Genomic DNA, 18,128 nt, shown 5'->3' with positions numbered 1-18,128 from the left:
TTTTTATTTATTTGCTTCATTTACCCCACCGGCTCCAATACACCTGCTGACCTCTGCTGTAGAGTATAACGCCCTCACCTCACCTTCCAACAGACTTTAGCCAAGATCCTAATTTGTCAAGTGTAATGTAAGCGTCCTAAATGTAGAAATCTGCTTCAGCTCTCCTATTATTACTATCCCCATGCTTAACTGCAGTCCTGAGATTCGCCCATTCCATTGCTGATGGGGAATAAAGGGCTTTGGCAGATTAGAGGACTGGCCATGCCCTCATAGCCAATGTAGTCTGATGTCCAGGATATGTGTGCGTTTGACATGATGGAGGGGAAGAGAAAATACCAACTTCAGCAAAGACCAGTGTGTGGTAGAATGAAGACATCTCATAGTTGCTAACTCTTTATTTCCTATGGAAATATTTCAGCAGGAATTCTCTCCTTGTAATCCTGTAAAATTGACATCTGCAAATATCTGCATCCTACTGAAATTGATGTGCACATGTCTGCCGTCCCTTCCTCCCTCTTTCTCTCTCATACATACACACACATACAGAGGATTATACACATACAGGTATGGGATTAAATACAGAGTAGATATTGTCTGGGAAGCTTTGCAAATGACATTTTCGGCAAGGCTGATCTTATTTGCCACCCCCCCCCCCAAACAAATTGTCTTCAAGCTCTCTCTCTCTCTTTTAATCCTTTCCTGCTATAAATGTTTGAGTCGCTTTGCCATTTCAAATGTTGTACTGTTAGGGGGAGATTTTGGTAACTGGGCACACTTTTCTTTAAGACATCGTTCCGTTGGATATTTCCTTCTTTGTTGATTAACGAAGGAATCTTTTTAATTGCTAAAGCTGGCCAACCGAAACAAAATGCCTTTTGCTGTTACCAAAATTAGAAAGCATTTGAATTGCTTGGCTTGAAAATGGACAAAGGTTACTCAGTTTCTTTTCTCATTAAACATCAAATTAAAAAGAAGAAGAAGAAGAAAAAGGAGAAAAAATGTTAAATAAAATTTCTTACTGCATGCTTAAGGCTACATGGGGGTAACATTTTACCATGTGAATAAGTCATTCCTGCTGTGCTGGATTGTGGAAATGGGGGTAGAGATCCTGGAATAGAGGTGGAATGAATCATAGAATCATAGAATCATAAAATCATAGAGTTGGAAGAGACCACAAGGGCCATCCAGTCCAATGCCCTGCCATGCAGGAAATCCAAATCAAAGCATCCCTAACAGATGGCCATGAAGGTATGAAACATAACTGCTTCTTTGTAGATGCTAGACAGCAAGGGTGAAAAACCCACAAAAAGTTAACATGGGTATCTGAGAAACAAGTCATGCCAGACTAATCTGATTTACTTTTTTGATAAAATTACCAGCTTGTAGACAAAAGTAATGCTGTAGATATAGCATGTCTCAATTTCAGTAAGGCCTTTGATTAAGGTCCCCCAAGCTATTCTTGCAAACAAGCTTGTAAAATGTGGGCTAGACAAGGCAACTGTTAAATGGATTTGTAATTGGTTGACTGGCCAAACCCAAAGGGTGCTCAACAATGGCACCTTTTCATCCTGGAGAGAAGTGACCAGTGGGGCAACACAGGGCTCTGTCCTGGGCCCAGTGTTATTCAACATCTCCAACATCCAATGACTTGGATGAAATAATAGGAGGAATGCTTATCAAATTTGTAGATGAAACCAAATTAGGAGGAGTAGCTAATATCCCAGAGGACAGGATCAAAATGCAAGAAGACCTTAAAAGATTAGATAGCTGGGTCAAAGCTAAAAAAATGTTTTTCAACACAGAGTAAGGTACTCCACTTAGGGTGGAAAAATGAAATGCATGGATATAGGATGGAGGACACCTGCCTTAAGGAGAGTCCTACTAGGCCACAAATTGAACATGAGTCAACAATGCGATGCAGAAGCTAAAAAGGCCAATGCAATTTTAGGCTGCATCAATAGAAGTATAGTGTCTAGATCGGGGTCGGCAACCTACAGCCTGTGGGCCGCATGCGGCCCGCCGAGCCGTTGGGACCGGTTCCTGCTTGGTCCTGCCACCGATTGCTGCTGCCAAAGGCCCCACGGGGCCTTTGGCCTCTCGCGGAAGTGCGCAGGGCCTTTGGCGGTGGGCAAGGGGGCGCACAGGGCCTTGGGCCTCTCGCGCAGCCACGCGGGGAGGAGTAGGAGGAGGAGGGAGGAAGGAAGGAAGGAAGGAAGAGGAGGAGGAGGGAGGAAGGAGCAGGAGGAGGAAGAGGAGGAGGAGGAGGAAGAAGAAGAAGAAGAGGAGCAGGAGGAGGAGGAGGATGGTGATGGTGATATTGATATGAGCCAGCTTCAGAGGCACGGCCAATGTAAGTTGCTGTGATTTTTACAAACTCATGTGCAGTGAAGAAAAACCACAGTCCCTTGACCTAGTACACACTTCTGAGAAGTACATTTGAACCCGAGGGCAAATCACTTCTTGTGAGACCACCTTGACATGTTAGATATGCGTAGCCATGTGAACCCATGTTCAGTGTGAAACCCAAAGAGTTTGGTTATGCAATAAGCCTCTGAAATATGCAAGAGATTGCCATGTTAAGTAAAGCCATGTTCAGTGCTGAAATGTGCTGCTTGGAATGGGGGGAGGGGGGATTGGCCAGAAAGGGAAGTCCATTTCTGCCATCTGTCTGGGAATAATGCCCAAATGTCCTCCATTTTGATCATGCCTAAGAAACATGCATTTATATTAACATTTTTAAAAAATCATCAAATTTTTTGCATGTCCTCCATTTTAAAAAAGTGTCCTACATTTGAAAATGTTGTCCTATATTATTTAATTATTTGTTTTTGGCTCCCCCCCCCCCCCCGTTGTCTTGGGGACACCAACCCGGCCCCTGGCTCAAAAAGGTTGCCTACTCCGGTCTAGATCAAAGGAAGTCATAGTGCCACTCTATTCTGCTCTAGTCAAACCTCACCTGGAATATTGTGTCCAGTTCTGGGCACCACAATTCAAAAAGGATGTTGAGAAGCTGGAGTGTGTCCAGAGGAGGGTGACTAAAATGGTAAAGGGTCTGGAGACCATGCCCTATGAGGAAAGACTTAGGGGGCTGGGTTTGTTTAGCCTGGAGAAGAAATGGTTAAGGGAGGATTTTATAGTATTTGAAGGAGTGTCACACTGAGGATGAAGCAAGCTTGTTTTCTGCTGCTCCAGAGACTAGAACACGTAACAGTGGATGCAAGCTCCAGGAACCAGAGATTCCACCTCAACATTAGGAGGAACTTTCTGACAGTAAGAGCTGTTTGACAGTGGAGTCTACTTCCCTGGACATCTTTAAACAGAATCTGGATGGCCGTCTGTCAGGGATGCTTTGGCAGAATGGGGTTGGACTGGATGGCCCTTGTGGTCTCTTCCACCCCTATGATTCAATAATCATTGGAGCTTAGGCTGTGAAGCTAGTGTCTGAGATTTAGCTGTAACCTTTGACTTACTATTCAATTATATTTCAGCTACAGTTTCTTTAAGGCCGGGGCCAACCCTGCTACCCTCAGAAAACTCAAAACACTTCCCAGAAATACACATGGGGTTTTTAATGCATAAATTAAAACTGAAAGAAGTATGTGCTTTTTTATTGATACAAAATACATTTTCTTTTTGTTTTTTTGCAAAAGCACAATTTTTGCACATACAGGTGAATAGGGTTAAGTGATCTTCTGTATCTGAATGGGCAACACCCTCTGCCAGAACTGGTCCTGCACTCTGGTCTGTCTCTGAGACGTGTGTCTCTGGGATCTTCTCCTGTTCTATCCCAGCCGGCCCACTGCTTCAGTCTCTGACTCAGAGTCCAGGTCCATGTTCTGGAAGCAGGGCATGACACTGTCCTGTGTTAATGTGTCCCTTGGTGCACTGATGTGCCATACAGACAGTTGATAGATCATGCAGTCAAGCATGGAGTGTCCAATGAGCCAATGGCTGGATAGGATGGGAGCAGTTTGCACATACATTTGCAGTGAAATGGATATATATATATATATATATATATATATATATATATATATATCCATTATGGTGTGGTTCAGCTTGTGGCCCTTCCTCGCAGCAGAAATGGGCCTTTGCAGACATCATGCAAGTTTTGGGGCAGTTGTGGTTGCTGGTGGTGTGGTCAGTGGGTTCTCCCTGAAAAGCAGGAAACTGAAGGGTAAGCTGGCTTTTCTCCTTCATCTGCTCCCTGCCTATGAATCAAACTTCCATTGAAAATCAGAAATGGATTTGTAATTACATCTATTTCTGCTCTGCACTCCCATTTGGGGATTATTAGAAGTCTGGGACAGGGCAAGGGCCCCAGGAACATCAGACAGGCCTTTCGCCTATTAAAGTTTCCAGTTCCTACATGCAGGAGTTGCCATTAAGACCTGGGTAGATAAACTGGGTGACATTAGTCTGCCCCAGCTCTGAGGCTGGAGCACAGAGTACAGCATCAACATTGGCTGGAGGGCTTTTTTGGTGTCACTGTCCTTCTGAACTCTAGAGCACAAAAAGAACAAGAACAGACCCAGGAACATGTGCAATGGCTGCTTTGTTCTTCCCACAGTGCCGTTTATTAACAAGGATGCTAAATAAGGAAACAAAGGAGAATGAAAACAAGTTAATTAAAAGAAATATAATGTCAAGCAAGGCCTGATTAAACCTTGATTACAAGGTGGAAAAATGTATTTATATTTCTGCTGCTTTTGCAATCATAAATCATTGCTCATTCATGCCTAGAGTTTCATTTCACAAGGTGAGAATAGTTTTGGCAGTTCTTCCTTTAGGTCAGAAACTTCCTCTCAGAGGTGAAAAGAAATGAAGTTTGATTACCCAGTGTTGCTAGCAAAAAGAAGAATTTCCCAACTTAACCACAATCATTAGATGGTAGTAGTGGTTTATTTAAATTAGTGGTCTTGTGTGTTTGATGTGTTTTCCGCTCAAAGGGTGAATCTATATTACAGAAATAATGCAGTTTGGCACCAGTCTAACTGCCATGGTTCCATCCTATGGGATCCTGGGATTTGTAATTTGCTGTGGCACCAGACCTCTCTGACAAAGTTGGTGACATTTCTCACAAAACTACAAATCCCAGAATTGACTAACATTGAGTGGTGCCAAACTACATTATTTTTGCTGTGCACATGCAGCCACAGTGTCCATAGTTCTTAAAATGTTCTAAGTTTCACAGCTCAATATATATATATATCCCCCCAACTACAATTCCTCTAATGCCCATAGCCTTAGCCATGTTAGTCTGTAGAATCAATATGTAGAGAGATCTTATAGCACCTTTGAGACTAACTAAAAGAAAGGTGTTGGCAGCATGAGATTTTGTAGACTCATGTCTACTCCTTCAGATGCATTTGGACTGAGGATCATCAAATGCATCTGATGAAATAGACTGAAGTCTATGAAAGCTCATGCTGCCAACTTAAGTTAGTCTCAAAGGTGCTACAAGATATCTACATTTGAATTGCTGTGTGCTTTCAGTATTTGCTATAACTGAAGCTGTCTCACTCCTGACAATATCATTATGCTGTGAACAAATTAGTTTCCTGAATAAAGCTTTCTGAGCCACTTGAAGCTTGTGTTTCTGAACTGAAGTCAGCCAATGAATGACAGAGGGGGACTACACTATAGGTGGATTGAGTCAATTGGGGAATCCATGGCCCCTAGTTTGAAAAATCTGAACAGGGGTATTAATATTAGGGTCTCTTGGGGATCTCTCCTTCAAGCATTTTACTCCAAGTCTCAAGTCAATTCTTAAGTCTCAGTCTTCAAGTTGAGTTTCAAGCCCTTGCAAGCTGTCTCTCAAGTCGGGAAGCCAACTTGCACAGAAAAAAAAAGGATGTGGTAGTGGTGTGTGTATGGCGAGGTGGAGTTTCAATAACTAGAAAATCAAGATGTGCACAAAGTTAGGTAAACATTTTTGGGGGGAGGAGAAGCAAATGGGTTTGAGGTGGAAGGATCATTCTAAGCATTTAAAAAGAAGATTTCTCCAATGAGCAGCAGAGACAGGCTGCTGAGATGACCTCAAGCTTATTTGCTAACACATTTACTGTTTCTGGATGGAGTTAGGCCAGCAAGTTGGTTACAAAAAATATTCAAGTTGCAAGTCAAATCAAGTCAGTGCATCATCTGTTACCAAGTTGAGGCCAAGTTGAGTGATTGAAACAACTTGAGTCCAAGTCAGTCAACTCAAGTCTACATCACTGAGGTTTACCTTAGAGCGTGTCCCCAAATTCCTTGTGACTTGCCTCTGAGGATCCCCAGATAAGCCTGAGCTCCTCAACTGATGTGGAAAAAGTTTTCTTATTTGGATGAGGTTTGCTGCCGCTGAGGCTCAAATCGGAGGCATCTTTGTGTGTGTGCTTGGAGTGAAGTCAGTAAGAATAAAATGTTTGCACACTGCTGGGGGGAAGTGAGAAGTGTTGACATCTGACAAGTCATTCAGGTGTTAGTGTCTACTCTGCAGTAGTTCACGTTAATGGCTCTTTCATCTGACACTTGTCACCATGAAGGATTTTACAGCTGCTTCGCAGGCTCTGTGTATGCTGGAATCATTTCCCCTTCTGTCAAAATGGTTCCTTTGCAAACTAAAGATGCCACTTACTCCTCTTGCCCCCATCCCAGCCATCTCCATTCTTCTCCCTGCCCAGAAAATTTCCAGTGCCTTTCACAATGGCATGATGGGCCAAAAATTCAGCAGATACTTCTTTCCTCATCACTTTGTCTCCATGCTGGGAACAGCTGTCTCACTTCCATTTCTGCCTGTCACACAGCTATTCCAAGCAAGCGGGTGGCCTTTCTGTCTGTGGGAAAGGGGCCAGAGATGAGGCACTGCTGTGAATGTAGTGACAAGAGCTTTGCTGTTGGTCCTGACATACTTGTTCTCGCCCCCTGGTCGATCTTCTCAGATGGAGGCAAACTGGGCTGTGAAGTATTATGTAGTAGACTTTACATTCCCCTGACTCTTTCTTTTGTTCCTGAACCTTCTCATAAGAGCCACCAGTATGCAGAACAGACAGCTTCTGAAACATATAATTTGCCTTTACCATTGCCAGTTGGCTGTTTTTGTTTTTTCCATAGTAGTTAGTGCATTGTAAGAATGTGTTTGCATGTGTGAAAGGGAAAGAGAGAGAGAGAGAAAGAGAGAGAGAGGGAGGGAAAGGATTTTGATTTTGATTTTAAGTTTGAGAGATCTGTCCCATACTGCAAAAACCTCCCGTTGGTGCGCACCATAAAGGATTTGACCAATGTGACTTTGTGTACATTTCTGTGCACAAATATGAAAGTCTGTGAGCTCCTGCCTTAGAGTTGCATGGTGTAAGTCTATTAACGTAAAGTTACACTTGAATTGTGTTTACACAGTGCTCTTTTTGAATGGTGATGTCCAAAATACAAAATGTGCAAACAAATGCACAACTGATGTATACGATCGAACCTTGCATGATGCAGATCCATACAAAATGGCATTGCAAGTATATCTCTGCTTTTGCAACCTTCATCTATATGTGATCAATCTGTATTGGACAAACATATCAAACCGCTTCCATAGTCTGTCTGTTTGTCTAGTTATTGTCATCATGCAGTAATATTTTTTTAAGTACAGTCGTCCCTCCAAACTTGCAAATCTGAGATAGGAGACCTTGAATATCCACGGAGGGTCAACCTCCACAATTTTCAATGGTGCGCATGCCCAGGGGTGCGCCTCATTCAAGCCTATGGGTCTTGAGTATGCATGAGCCTCCATTTTTTTTTGTAGGAGGGTCTAGAACTGTGAGGACCAGTTGCCTGGAGCAGAGGTGTTTGTATGTACAAATATAATGTTGCCATATTTGTATCTATAGTTGTTGCAAGTCTTCAAGTTGCTTCCAACTTGAAATTCAATTTGTACCTCAAGCTGGAAGAGATAATTTGTTGTTGTGTATGTTCAAGTCATTTCTGACCTATGGAAACCCTAAAGCAAACCCAAAGGCTCATTTGAATATATAGCAGTGACAAAGTCATATTTGCAAACATATAAAAAAGGAGGGAAAATATAATATTTTAGCACTGGATTTTATGAAGTTGAACTCATTTCATTTTTATTGGCCATTGTGTTTTGAACTCATTCCTCTCCCCCTTTCTGTTTACACTCTCAGCAAGCATCCTTGCCTTCAAATTGTTGCTACATCTTTTGGGGAGGACTTTCCTCCTAAATTGACTGTTTGCTGTTGACTGATTCTGAAAGGTGTGGAGGAGAGAGAGGCAGATTTTCACATCCATTTAAAATTAGTTGGAGTTTTCTGACTATCCCTACCCCTCCCCTCACTCTTTTCTTAGTCTGAAATAATTCAGCTGTTACTGAACTGTAGTCTGAGACTGAGCAAGAGAGGGCACTAAGTGTCGGAGATTGGAAACCTGGTTTTGCCTTGTTCCAACAGATTAGTTCTTCACTAAGTAAGTCCAGATAAACTTTTCAGCTGAGGTACTACATGATAAGGGTGTGATGAACTCACCTTGGGCTCTACTCAAGACTTTTTATGGACTCCAAGCTGCCCCAACAATTGAACCAGTGAAATTCTGGAAAAAAATGTATCTGGAATATGTAGAACCATGTGGACAACCCCTCCCCTCTTCTCTTATCTCTAATGTTCTCTCATTATGTTGGTCATCAGTATTTTGGTGTTTGGAACATGCCAGGGTCCACAGATCTCTTCGTGGTTAAGCTATGGTTTCCCCAAATTAGATGAGAGTGAGTGACAATGTTGATGAGTACAGACTTCCAGCTGCAATAAAATACACAAGCTATTGCTTATTTCCATGATCTGTGGGATTCAGTAGTATCATGATGGGACATGGAGGTAGATGAAACAATCTGAAATTTCTGACACCATAATTCTTTCCTTACAACAAAACATCCAGCATGATTCCTTAAGCCACCAACTGAAAACATTAAATTTTCCTGAAGTGTATTGACAGTTTTTCTATCTTGCTTTTTAGCTACCCAGATTGATCCCAATGAACTACAGGAACTTTTTCAGGATACATCGGCCAGCATCTTCCGAATTAATGCCAATGGTGCGTATTTCTAACATGTTGAATATCAACAGGTTGAATGTATTGTATGTCTGTGTATTACGGATGGACAGAATAGTCTCTCTTATTCATTCCCAGACCAAGAAAAAAGTGGGGCAGTTCTAGAGAATTGGGAAATGCTGTTAGTAAAATATCAGCAAAAATGTTTTCCAGACTCCTATAGAAAACTTGTGTCTACCTAAACAGACTAAAATTTATGGGAATTGGAATCGAGCATTTCCATAATGTCTGTATCCAGTAAATGGCTGGTGTTATGTTACTGCCTAGGGGAGCCAGCAAAATGGCTGCCACACATGGGGATCGATGTACAATGGGAATGAAGAACATCAGTCCTGTTGTATACCAGGACACCAGCTAGGGAGTGCTGATGCACTTTGTTAGAGCCTGGTGCACATCAGGATAGTGTCAGAGGGGGGAAGAAGGGGAGGAGTCAGGTTGGGGTCCCGCACATGAAGACGATGGGCAGATGGACCCAGAAAGAGCCCAGGAGGACAGGACTGCATGGCCTCAAGGGGAAACAGCTGAGACTGGGGTGCCAGATGGGAAGGAGGTGGTCCTAAAGGAGAGAAAAGGGGTGGAGAGGGTTGACCCGGGGAGGGAGAAGGAGGAGCCGAAGTGGACACCGGAGGAGGAGAGGGATACTGGCCACCAAGTGGAGATAGGGGTCCAGGTCTGGGACGCCCTGGCAGCTGAAATCAACCGATGCTACTTCCAAGGAAGGGGGCCGTTGGGAAGGGGAGCTGGTGAGAGAGCTGACCTGGTGGAAGTTGTTGGCTTCCCTGGTCCACCACACCGGCGGCGACTATACCAAGCGCAGCCTGTGATCAACCCAGGGCCACGCCTTCTGTGGGACATATGCGGACGGTGTTGGCCCGCAGAATGTGGCTTGTGAGAGAGGCCAGGGAGAGAGCTCAGCCCCAGGGTGGAAGAGCCAAACCCTTAACTGGAGCTGAACTTTATTCACAGGGCGGTGAAGTAACCAGCCCAGATTCTGTTGTGACCTTTTGGTTATTGTTTGAGCTGCATTAAAACCGAACTGAGCATCCTCTATTGTCTTTGCCTCTGTGTCATGGAACCGCACGGAACCCCTTCCCCAGCTGGTGTGGCTCGGGGCCTGGCGACAGACAGTTTTGCCAATGTCCAGTTATGCATGTTAACAGTTCACTAACAGGGTTCCTTAATTTTTCTGCTACGTAGCTAAGTATATGTCAAGACTGTGATAGAGGATTCTGGACAATAGCAATAATGAAATATTAGCACAGATTTTTCTCAATATTCAAATATCCCAAGGCCCACCTTGGATCATGTATAAAGAGAAAGGTGGGATATAAATTAATTAATTGCATAAATATAAATTAAATAAATTTTGGAATACCTTTTTTGTGATGAGAAATACATGGATTCTTACACAATAAATACATGTTCTAAAAATGTACTGTTCTTGCACAGGAAGGAGTGTTTTCTGTCAACAAAATGTTTGTCTTTTTTCAATGGAAAAGTACACAATATCCTCTGGAACACTTTGGATTGCTGGAATAGCAATAGCAATAGCAATTACATTTCTATACCATTCATCAGTGAACTAGCACTCCGTAAGCACTTTACAATGTGCTAGCCAATTGCCCCCAACAAGCTGGGTTCTCATTTTACCAATCTACGAAAGGATGGAAGGCTGAGTAAACTTTGGAGCCCTGCCTGGAATCGAACTCACAACATTTTGGCTGCAATACTGGCATTTAACCACTGTGCTACCAGGGAATGTGGATGAATCCTGCACAGAAATATTTATTTTCTCTTGCAAGGAGGTGATAACTATTTTAATTATTTGTCCTTGCATGCGAGGAAAGGATATATATCACTAGTGTGCATGTCTCTTTCTGTGTGAACTATCAGTTGAGAAAAGCTGCCTCCAGAAGTTTTCAGGTAGAATCTGGATCCTAAAATGATACTATAAAATTTGAAGATATATATATATATATATATATATGGAGAAAAGTAGTCTTAATTTAGAAGACAAGACACATATACTTTTCAGAAACCAGAAGACAACTTCTGAGCACAGCACACGCACAGCTTGAGTTCTTAAAGTATAAAGCAAAAATAGCCCACCATATGCTGTATTTGTTAATACTTTCACTAACCATTTGGGTTTGAAGATCTGAGGGACCTTCTCTGTGTGTCCAATCCAACTTTGCTACTGTTGGCTTTTTGGTTCAGCTTCAGCATGCAGTGCATCTTATAGTGTCAGGGAAGCCCCATAACTGGTGAACCCCACCAGGTTGCAGGAGTTTGGAATGTGCAGTTTTCATGTCTGGGCAGCAAAGCTCATTGCTTGGGACCCAAAGAAGAAGTCAGAACTTAAGGGCAAACCTAGGAGGCAGACATTGAAAGCAAAATTAATGTCTGGGTCTACATCTGCACTGCAGAATTAATGCAGTTTGATACTGCTTTAACCACCATGGCTCAGTGCTATAGAATCCTGGGATACATAGCCTGTTGTGACACCAGAGCATTCTGACATAGAAGGCTACATATCTCAGAAAACAAAAATCCCCAGAATTCCATAGCATTGAGCCATGGCTGTTAAAGAAGTGTCAAACTGCATCATTGTTGTAGTGCAGATGCAGCCTGGGTCATAGAACAAATGAGCAGGAGGGGCAGATGTGTATTCAGTACACTGAATCAGGGAGGCAATTTTTCACTCAACAATGTTTTGTAGGGGTGCTCTTCAGATCTTTTAAGTATTTTGGAGGGGTCTGGGAGCTACAAAAATGGGACTGCAGACCATATGTACTCCACGGACCACACATCCCATGCTTGTGGTCTGTCTAGTGGCTTTCCTTGGACAAAACCACATTGAAGTTTGTAGTTGTAGAGATGTTAGATTCTCTTTAATTTTCCTTTCTGGTTTAGCTGTTTGATTGTTTAGGTCATAGGTGCCTGACAAGGAACAGCTTATAAATAAATGAACGAAGACACTCATAAAAAGAACAGTATATAATTTTTGAGGACCTAATTGCTGGAGCATGCACTGCAGGAAGTAATTTAATACTGGACAGATGGAAGGCCTGGATATGCAAATAGCTGTGTTTCTATAATTTCAATTATTAATGATGTAGTGGCGGTTGGGTGATGGGTTATAGCCTTGCCTTGTCTCCTTTGGGCAGAGAACAGTATAAATATTTTGCATGAATTAAGTCTCAGTTGCCATCTTGAAATGCTTCTTTTTATTTGGTTTTTCTTGCATGCCTTCGAGTAATTGCTAACTTATGGGGACCCAAAGTCAAACCTATAATGAAGTTTTCTTGGCAAGTTTTACTGGGGGAGGGGGGGGGGGGCTTGCCTTTTCCTTCATCTGAGGCTGAGAGTGTTAACTTGCTCCAGCTGACCCAGTGGGCTTCCATGGTCATGCAGAGATTCAGACCCTGGTCTCAAGAGTTGTAGTCCAAGACTCAACCACTACACCATGCTGGTTCTTTTCTGTAGCAGTTACATTTATATCCCACTTTTCCTCCACTGAACTCAAGGTTCTCCTCCTCATCAGTTTATCCTAAGAAGAATCCTGTGAAATAAATCAGCCTTAAGGAGTGACCAGTCCAAGACCACCAAATGAGTGTCATGACTCTACCATCTCCCAAATCTCAATCTGACTCTTTCATGTCTATACCACTTTCACGTCTATACCATATCAGAACTCTCTTGTCTATATATGACAATGTGAACATTCACAATTCATGCTGATGTCCAATTTCCACTGCTTCAAAGGTAGCCCCAGGTAGAGCGCATTACATTAGTCCAAATGGGATGTAACTAAGGCATGCACCACTGTGGCCAGATCTGATATTGCAAGGAATGGTCACAGTTGACACACAACATTTAAATGTTCAAAAGCACTCCTAGTCACTGCAGAAACTTGGGCCTCCAAGTTCAAAGTTCAGTTGTACACCCACACTGTGATCCTAGCTTAATCCCTATTCCCTGATGTGCCATTCAGTTGACCAGGAGCATCTGCGAAGGTGGCGAGATAGAGATAAGGGCTTTTCCTAAAGATCTCGGGCCTGAGCAGACTAGTGTGACAGAATGTGGTCAGCCTGGACCTTAGCTGTATAGGGCTTAATAGGTTCAACTCCGCACCTGTAGTCAGCAGAGCTGCTTGAACAATGCAGTTGTGAGTTTCCTTTTGCTAGCCCTAACCTGGTTGCAGCTGTTTGGGTCAGCTAAAGTTTCTGAACCCTCTTCAAAGAGTATAGAACAGTAATACAGACAGGATTGTGGCTACAAGAGATATCTCCACCTACAAGCTGGACCAACACACCAGTTTTAGTTCTGCAAATGCATTCCAGAACGCTGTTGAAACCTGGCCCTCTGGACAACATTACAGGTTGAGTCTCCTCTATTTGTAATTCTGAAAACCAAAATATTCCAATATCCAAAATGTCCACATGGGTGTCTGAGATAGTGACACTTTTGCCTTTTGATGGTTACAACAGCACCCATCACTCAACACTCAAATCTCCACCTTATGTTGGTGCCTTTATTTGGTAGTTACATTTATATCCCATTTTTCTTCCACTGAGCTCAAGGTTCTCCTCTGTGTTTCCTTTGTGTTTCATGCACAAAATGAAATTACCCTCAGGCTATGGTGTAAAAGGTGTATACAAAAGATAAATCAATTTCAGGTTTAGACTCAGGCCCCATTTCCAAGATATCTCATGATGTAAATGCAAATATTCCAACAGCCAAAGGGAGGGAGGGAGGGAGGAAGGAAGGAAGGAAGGAAGGAAGGAAGGAAGAGCAAAGTCCCAAATGCTTCTGGTCCCAAGTATTTTGGATGAGGAAGACTCAACCTGTACCGGAAAAGTGACTTTTCCTGGCTGTGGTTTGTGCACTCAACTTGATGAGCCTTTGATTTGATCCCTGGTGTCCTTTGTACATATCGGTTTCTTCCCTTTTGATTTCTCAAAGCTGCTGCAGATAAATTCTTATAATTGGAGTGTGTTTGCCACTGTTACATCCTGCTCTTCTTCGACAATTTTATTATGACAACGATTGCACTGTGGCACGGAGGTCTTTTCAGAAGGTCTAATTGACCTTGACATATTTTTAGAAGCTGTCACATTTCATCTTGAAAATGGACAGTAGCACAGGGTTCAATTTCAGGTTGATTCAGGGAGGCCATGGATACCGGTGCATGCACACGCACAGAAAAGCAGTAATTATCATGTTATGGAGACCTCCAGAAAGGTTTAACTCCTCTGATTTCTTTCAAATTCTCAATAACTTGTGCAAATGTCATCAGGTCTTTCCATCTCTAAGGAAGTAGCCACTTCTTTCTCTCTCTCTGGAGATACACACACACACAAACAAACACACACACACTATATATATATATATATATATATATATATAGAGAGAGAGAGAGAGAGAGAGAGAGAGAAAGAGTGGTGTAGTGGTTTGAGCACTGGATTCTGGAGACCAGGGTTCGAATCCTGATTTGGCTACGTAAACCCACTGGGTACCCTTGTGCAAGTCACACTACCTGAGCCTCGAAGATCCTGGATGAAACGAATTATCTAGACCCATTTCAAACCGGCTTTCGGGCGGGCTACGGGGTTGAGACTGCCATGGTCGCCTTGGTCAATGATCTCCGTCTGGGCATGGACAGGGGAAGCATGTCCCTGTTAGTGCTCTTGGACATCTCAGCGGCTTTCGATACCATAGACCATGGTATCCTTCTGGAGCACCTGGCAGAGGTGGGTATCGGGGGCACTGCGCTCCAGTGGTTCTGATCCTATCTCTCTGGGAGGTTCCAGATGGTGCAGCTGAGGGACGTGTGCTCCGATAAGAGGGCCCTTACATCTGGGGTCCCTCAAGGAGCCATTCTGTCCCCCATGCTATTTAACATTTACATGAAACCGCTGGGAGAGATCATCCGGAGACATGGGGTGCGGGGTTATCAGTACGCTGATGACACCCAAATAGTCTTCTCTATGCCTCCGACTGATGCAGTGACCGGGGATGGCATCTCTCCTCTTGTGGCCTGCTTGGAGTCGGTAATGGGCTGGATGAGGGAAAACAGACTCAGCCTGAATCCAGAGAAAACGGAAGTACTTGTGATAGGTTCTCCTGGACCAGGGACGGTGGTAATTCCACCCGTCCTGAACGGGGTCACGCTCCCCGTGAAGGACTCGGTACGCAGTCTGGGGGTGCTCCTTGACTCGTCGCTCCACCTCACATCTCAGGTGGATGCGACAGTCAGGAGCACCTGTTATCAGCTTCGGCGGATACGCCAGCTGCGTCCCTACCTGGGCCAGAAGGACCTTGAAACTGTCGTACATGCTCTGGTAACCTCTCGCTTGGATTTCTGCAATGCGCTCTACATGGGGCAACCCTTGTATCATACCTGGAAGCTGCAATTAGTGCAGAATATGGCAGCTCGACTGGTCACTAATACATCTAGGGCCAGTCATATAACCCCAGTGCTTAAAGACCTGCACTGGCTGCCTATTCGCTTCCGGGCGCAATACAAGGTGTTGGTCGTTACCTATAAAGCCCTAAATGGCTTGGGCCCAGGGTATCTGATGGACCGCCTCTCCCCATATAATCAGCCCCGCACCCTCAGATCATCTGGGCAGCAACTTCTAAGAGTTCTGGAGGCCAGATTAGCTTCTACTTCTAGGAGGGCCTTTACGATCTCGGCCCCCAGCCTCTGGAACTCGCTGCCAATGGAACTCCACACAGCCACCTCCCTACCCCAATTTAAGAAGGAGTTGAAAACTTATTTATTCAAACAAGCCTACCCCTGAATACTTCCTCCTGAATATGTACTCTCCTCTCCCCCTTCCCTCTGCCAGTATCAGACTGGCACGAGGTTGTAATACTTTTAATATGTTAGATTTTGTTGTGATAGGGGTTTTTTTTAATATATTGTACTGTTTGGATGCTTAGTGTATTGTATTGTTAACTTTGTTGTACACCGCCCTGATTGAAGAAGGGCGGTATAAAAATAAAATAAAATAAAATAAATAAAAAGATAGCAACGGCAAACTCCCTTGCCAAGAAAAGCCCATGATAGGGTTGCCTTAGGGGTGTCATAAGGTGGAAATGACTTGAAGGCACAGAGCAGCAATGTTTTTTTTGTGTGTGTGTAGATAGAGAGAAAGAGAGAAAGAGAGAAGTGTTACTGTTGTGTCACAGTGTTTCTGTGTGACTCACCCAAGGGTCACCCAGTGGGTTTCCATGGCCAAGCAGAGTATTGAACCCTGATCTCCAGAGGCATAGATCAATGCTCAAACCACTACACCAAGCTGGCTTTCATATGTGTATACACACACAAACATACAAAGAAAGAAAAGAGGAAGACTGTATGTCACAGTTTTTGAAGATTATTCACTGTTTGGGGAAAAGTGAATTCTCTGGGGAGGAAATGGTAAATGGATTTTATTCATAAGTAATACTTTCTTTCTTTTTTAAAGAAATAGACATTTTGCGGTATTTTCTGGTACTTTTTCTACATAGAAGAGACATTTCTTGTGCAGAAAAGTTCACTTCGTGCACCAGGATATTGTTTTCTGCCAAGTTAATACTGTTTTCACTGAGAGAAAATTGTTTTCTGCACAGAAATTTTATTTTCTCACTTGTTGATATTCCTCCTTTCTGCCAGCCCAGGACTCGAGTCTGTTCCTCTACAAGAAACTGCATTTTCTGCACATACATTTTATTCTCTGTAGAGAAGAAGAATTTACTGTCTTGGAAACTTTTTTTTTAAAAAAAAAATACAGCTTCACATGCACAAATATATATTTTGCACAGAATTAAGTCCTGAACTGTGAGAGCTCTTCCGTTTCTAGAAAACTCCTCATTAGGGTTTGCTGACGCTGAAAAAATCCATTCTTTTAAAATACCAATACTTTCAAATAATCTTTCCAAACACTGATTAAATTCAGAACAAATTCTGCATTAGAGCAGGGATCCTTTTTCACTAAAATTATGATTACTCTCTAACTTCCATGGCTGCATTTTATGTCATCCCGAGGTTTGTAGTTTGATGAAGCACTAGAGCTCTCTGGTTCAAAATTCTCAGCTGCTCATCCTAAACTACAAATCCTAGGATTCCATAGGAAGTTGCCACAGGAATTAAAATGGAAGCATGACACTCTAATGGATTCAGGAATTGACAGGAGCCAGCAAACCAGCAGAAGAAACATGGAAAACCAATATCAATGGGGATTGATGGCATCCAAGTTAAAATTTCATGTGAAGTTTAAACTAATGCTTGGGAGAGGGAACTGGAGAAGAAAGCACTAACTCTTGCAGGTGGTCCTGTAGACTCTGTAACAATAAATCTGCAACCATTCATTAAAAGTAATTTTATCCCACCTTTGAACTTAAAACCCCCTGAAACCAGCTTAAAAATGGAGTCATTTAAAATACAATAAAAACAGGATCAATAACAAACTTTAAATAATGCAGCTGAAAACAACACTGCGACAACAGCGAAACAGGGGGGAAAAATAGAGCTGAGTGACCAGATAAAAGGAATCTCCACTGTGAAATCGAAGGCTTTCATGGCCGGCATCCATAGTTTTTTTTTTTTTTTTTTTTTTTTGGGGGGGGGGCTATGTGGCCATGTTTTCGGGCTATGTGGCCTTTCATCTCCTCTACAGAGAATAAAATGTATGTGCAAAAAATTCTTGTGTCCTGTGCTGGCCGAAAGGAGGAATATCAATAAATGAATCTCCACTGTCTCTAAAAGTAAGAAAATAAAAGGGATTCCTACTGCCTGTAAATAAGGAGGAGAATATCAGGTGAACTTGTCTGGGAAAAGAGTTTTATGCCATGTTTTCCATCTGTCCATCTTCCAAGACTGATCTCTTTGGTTCTGCTGAAACAGGGTCCCATTTGGGAATGGAACAGGGTCCCCATTAAAGCTGCAATGCTCAAATAGCTTTACGGTGCTATGTAAAAGAAGCAGATTTATTTATATATTTATTTATTCACAGTCAGCCCTCCAAATCCACTGATTATTTATCCATGGATTC

General features: G+C 42.9%; 1 protein-coding gene across 8 annotated transcripts in view; it reads left to right on the top strand.

The window, feature by feature from the left end:
• Window positions 1-18,128, top strand: part of TSNARE1 (t-SNARE domain containing 1) — a 500,241-nt gene that overhangs the window by 160,820 nt on the left and 321,293 nt on the right. For all 8 annotated transcript variants that reach the window (XM_089518973.1, XM_089518978.1, XM_089518975.1 and 5 more), the window contains exon 4: window positions 8,992-9,069. In XM_089518973.1, coding sequence (XP_089375099.1) covers window positions 8,992-9,069 — 78 coding nt within the window. The remainder of the gene's footprint in view (window positions 1-8,991; window positions 9,070-18,128) is intronic.

The sequence above is a fragment of the Sceloporus occidentalis genome, unplaced genomic scaffold, assembly GCF_023333645.1.
Source record: "Sceloporus occidentalis isolate IW3139 unplaced genomic scaffold, rSceOcc1.0.p SCAF_3, whole genome shotgun sequence".
In the NCBI taxonomy this organism is placed as follows: domain Eukaryota; kingdom Metazoa; phylum Chordata; class Lepidosauria; order Squamata; family Phrynosomatidae; genus Sceloporus; species Sceloporus occidentalis.
The sequence above is the reverse complement of the archived record's forward strand: the minus strand, read 5'-3'. Positions and strand labels throughout refer to the sequence as shown.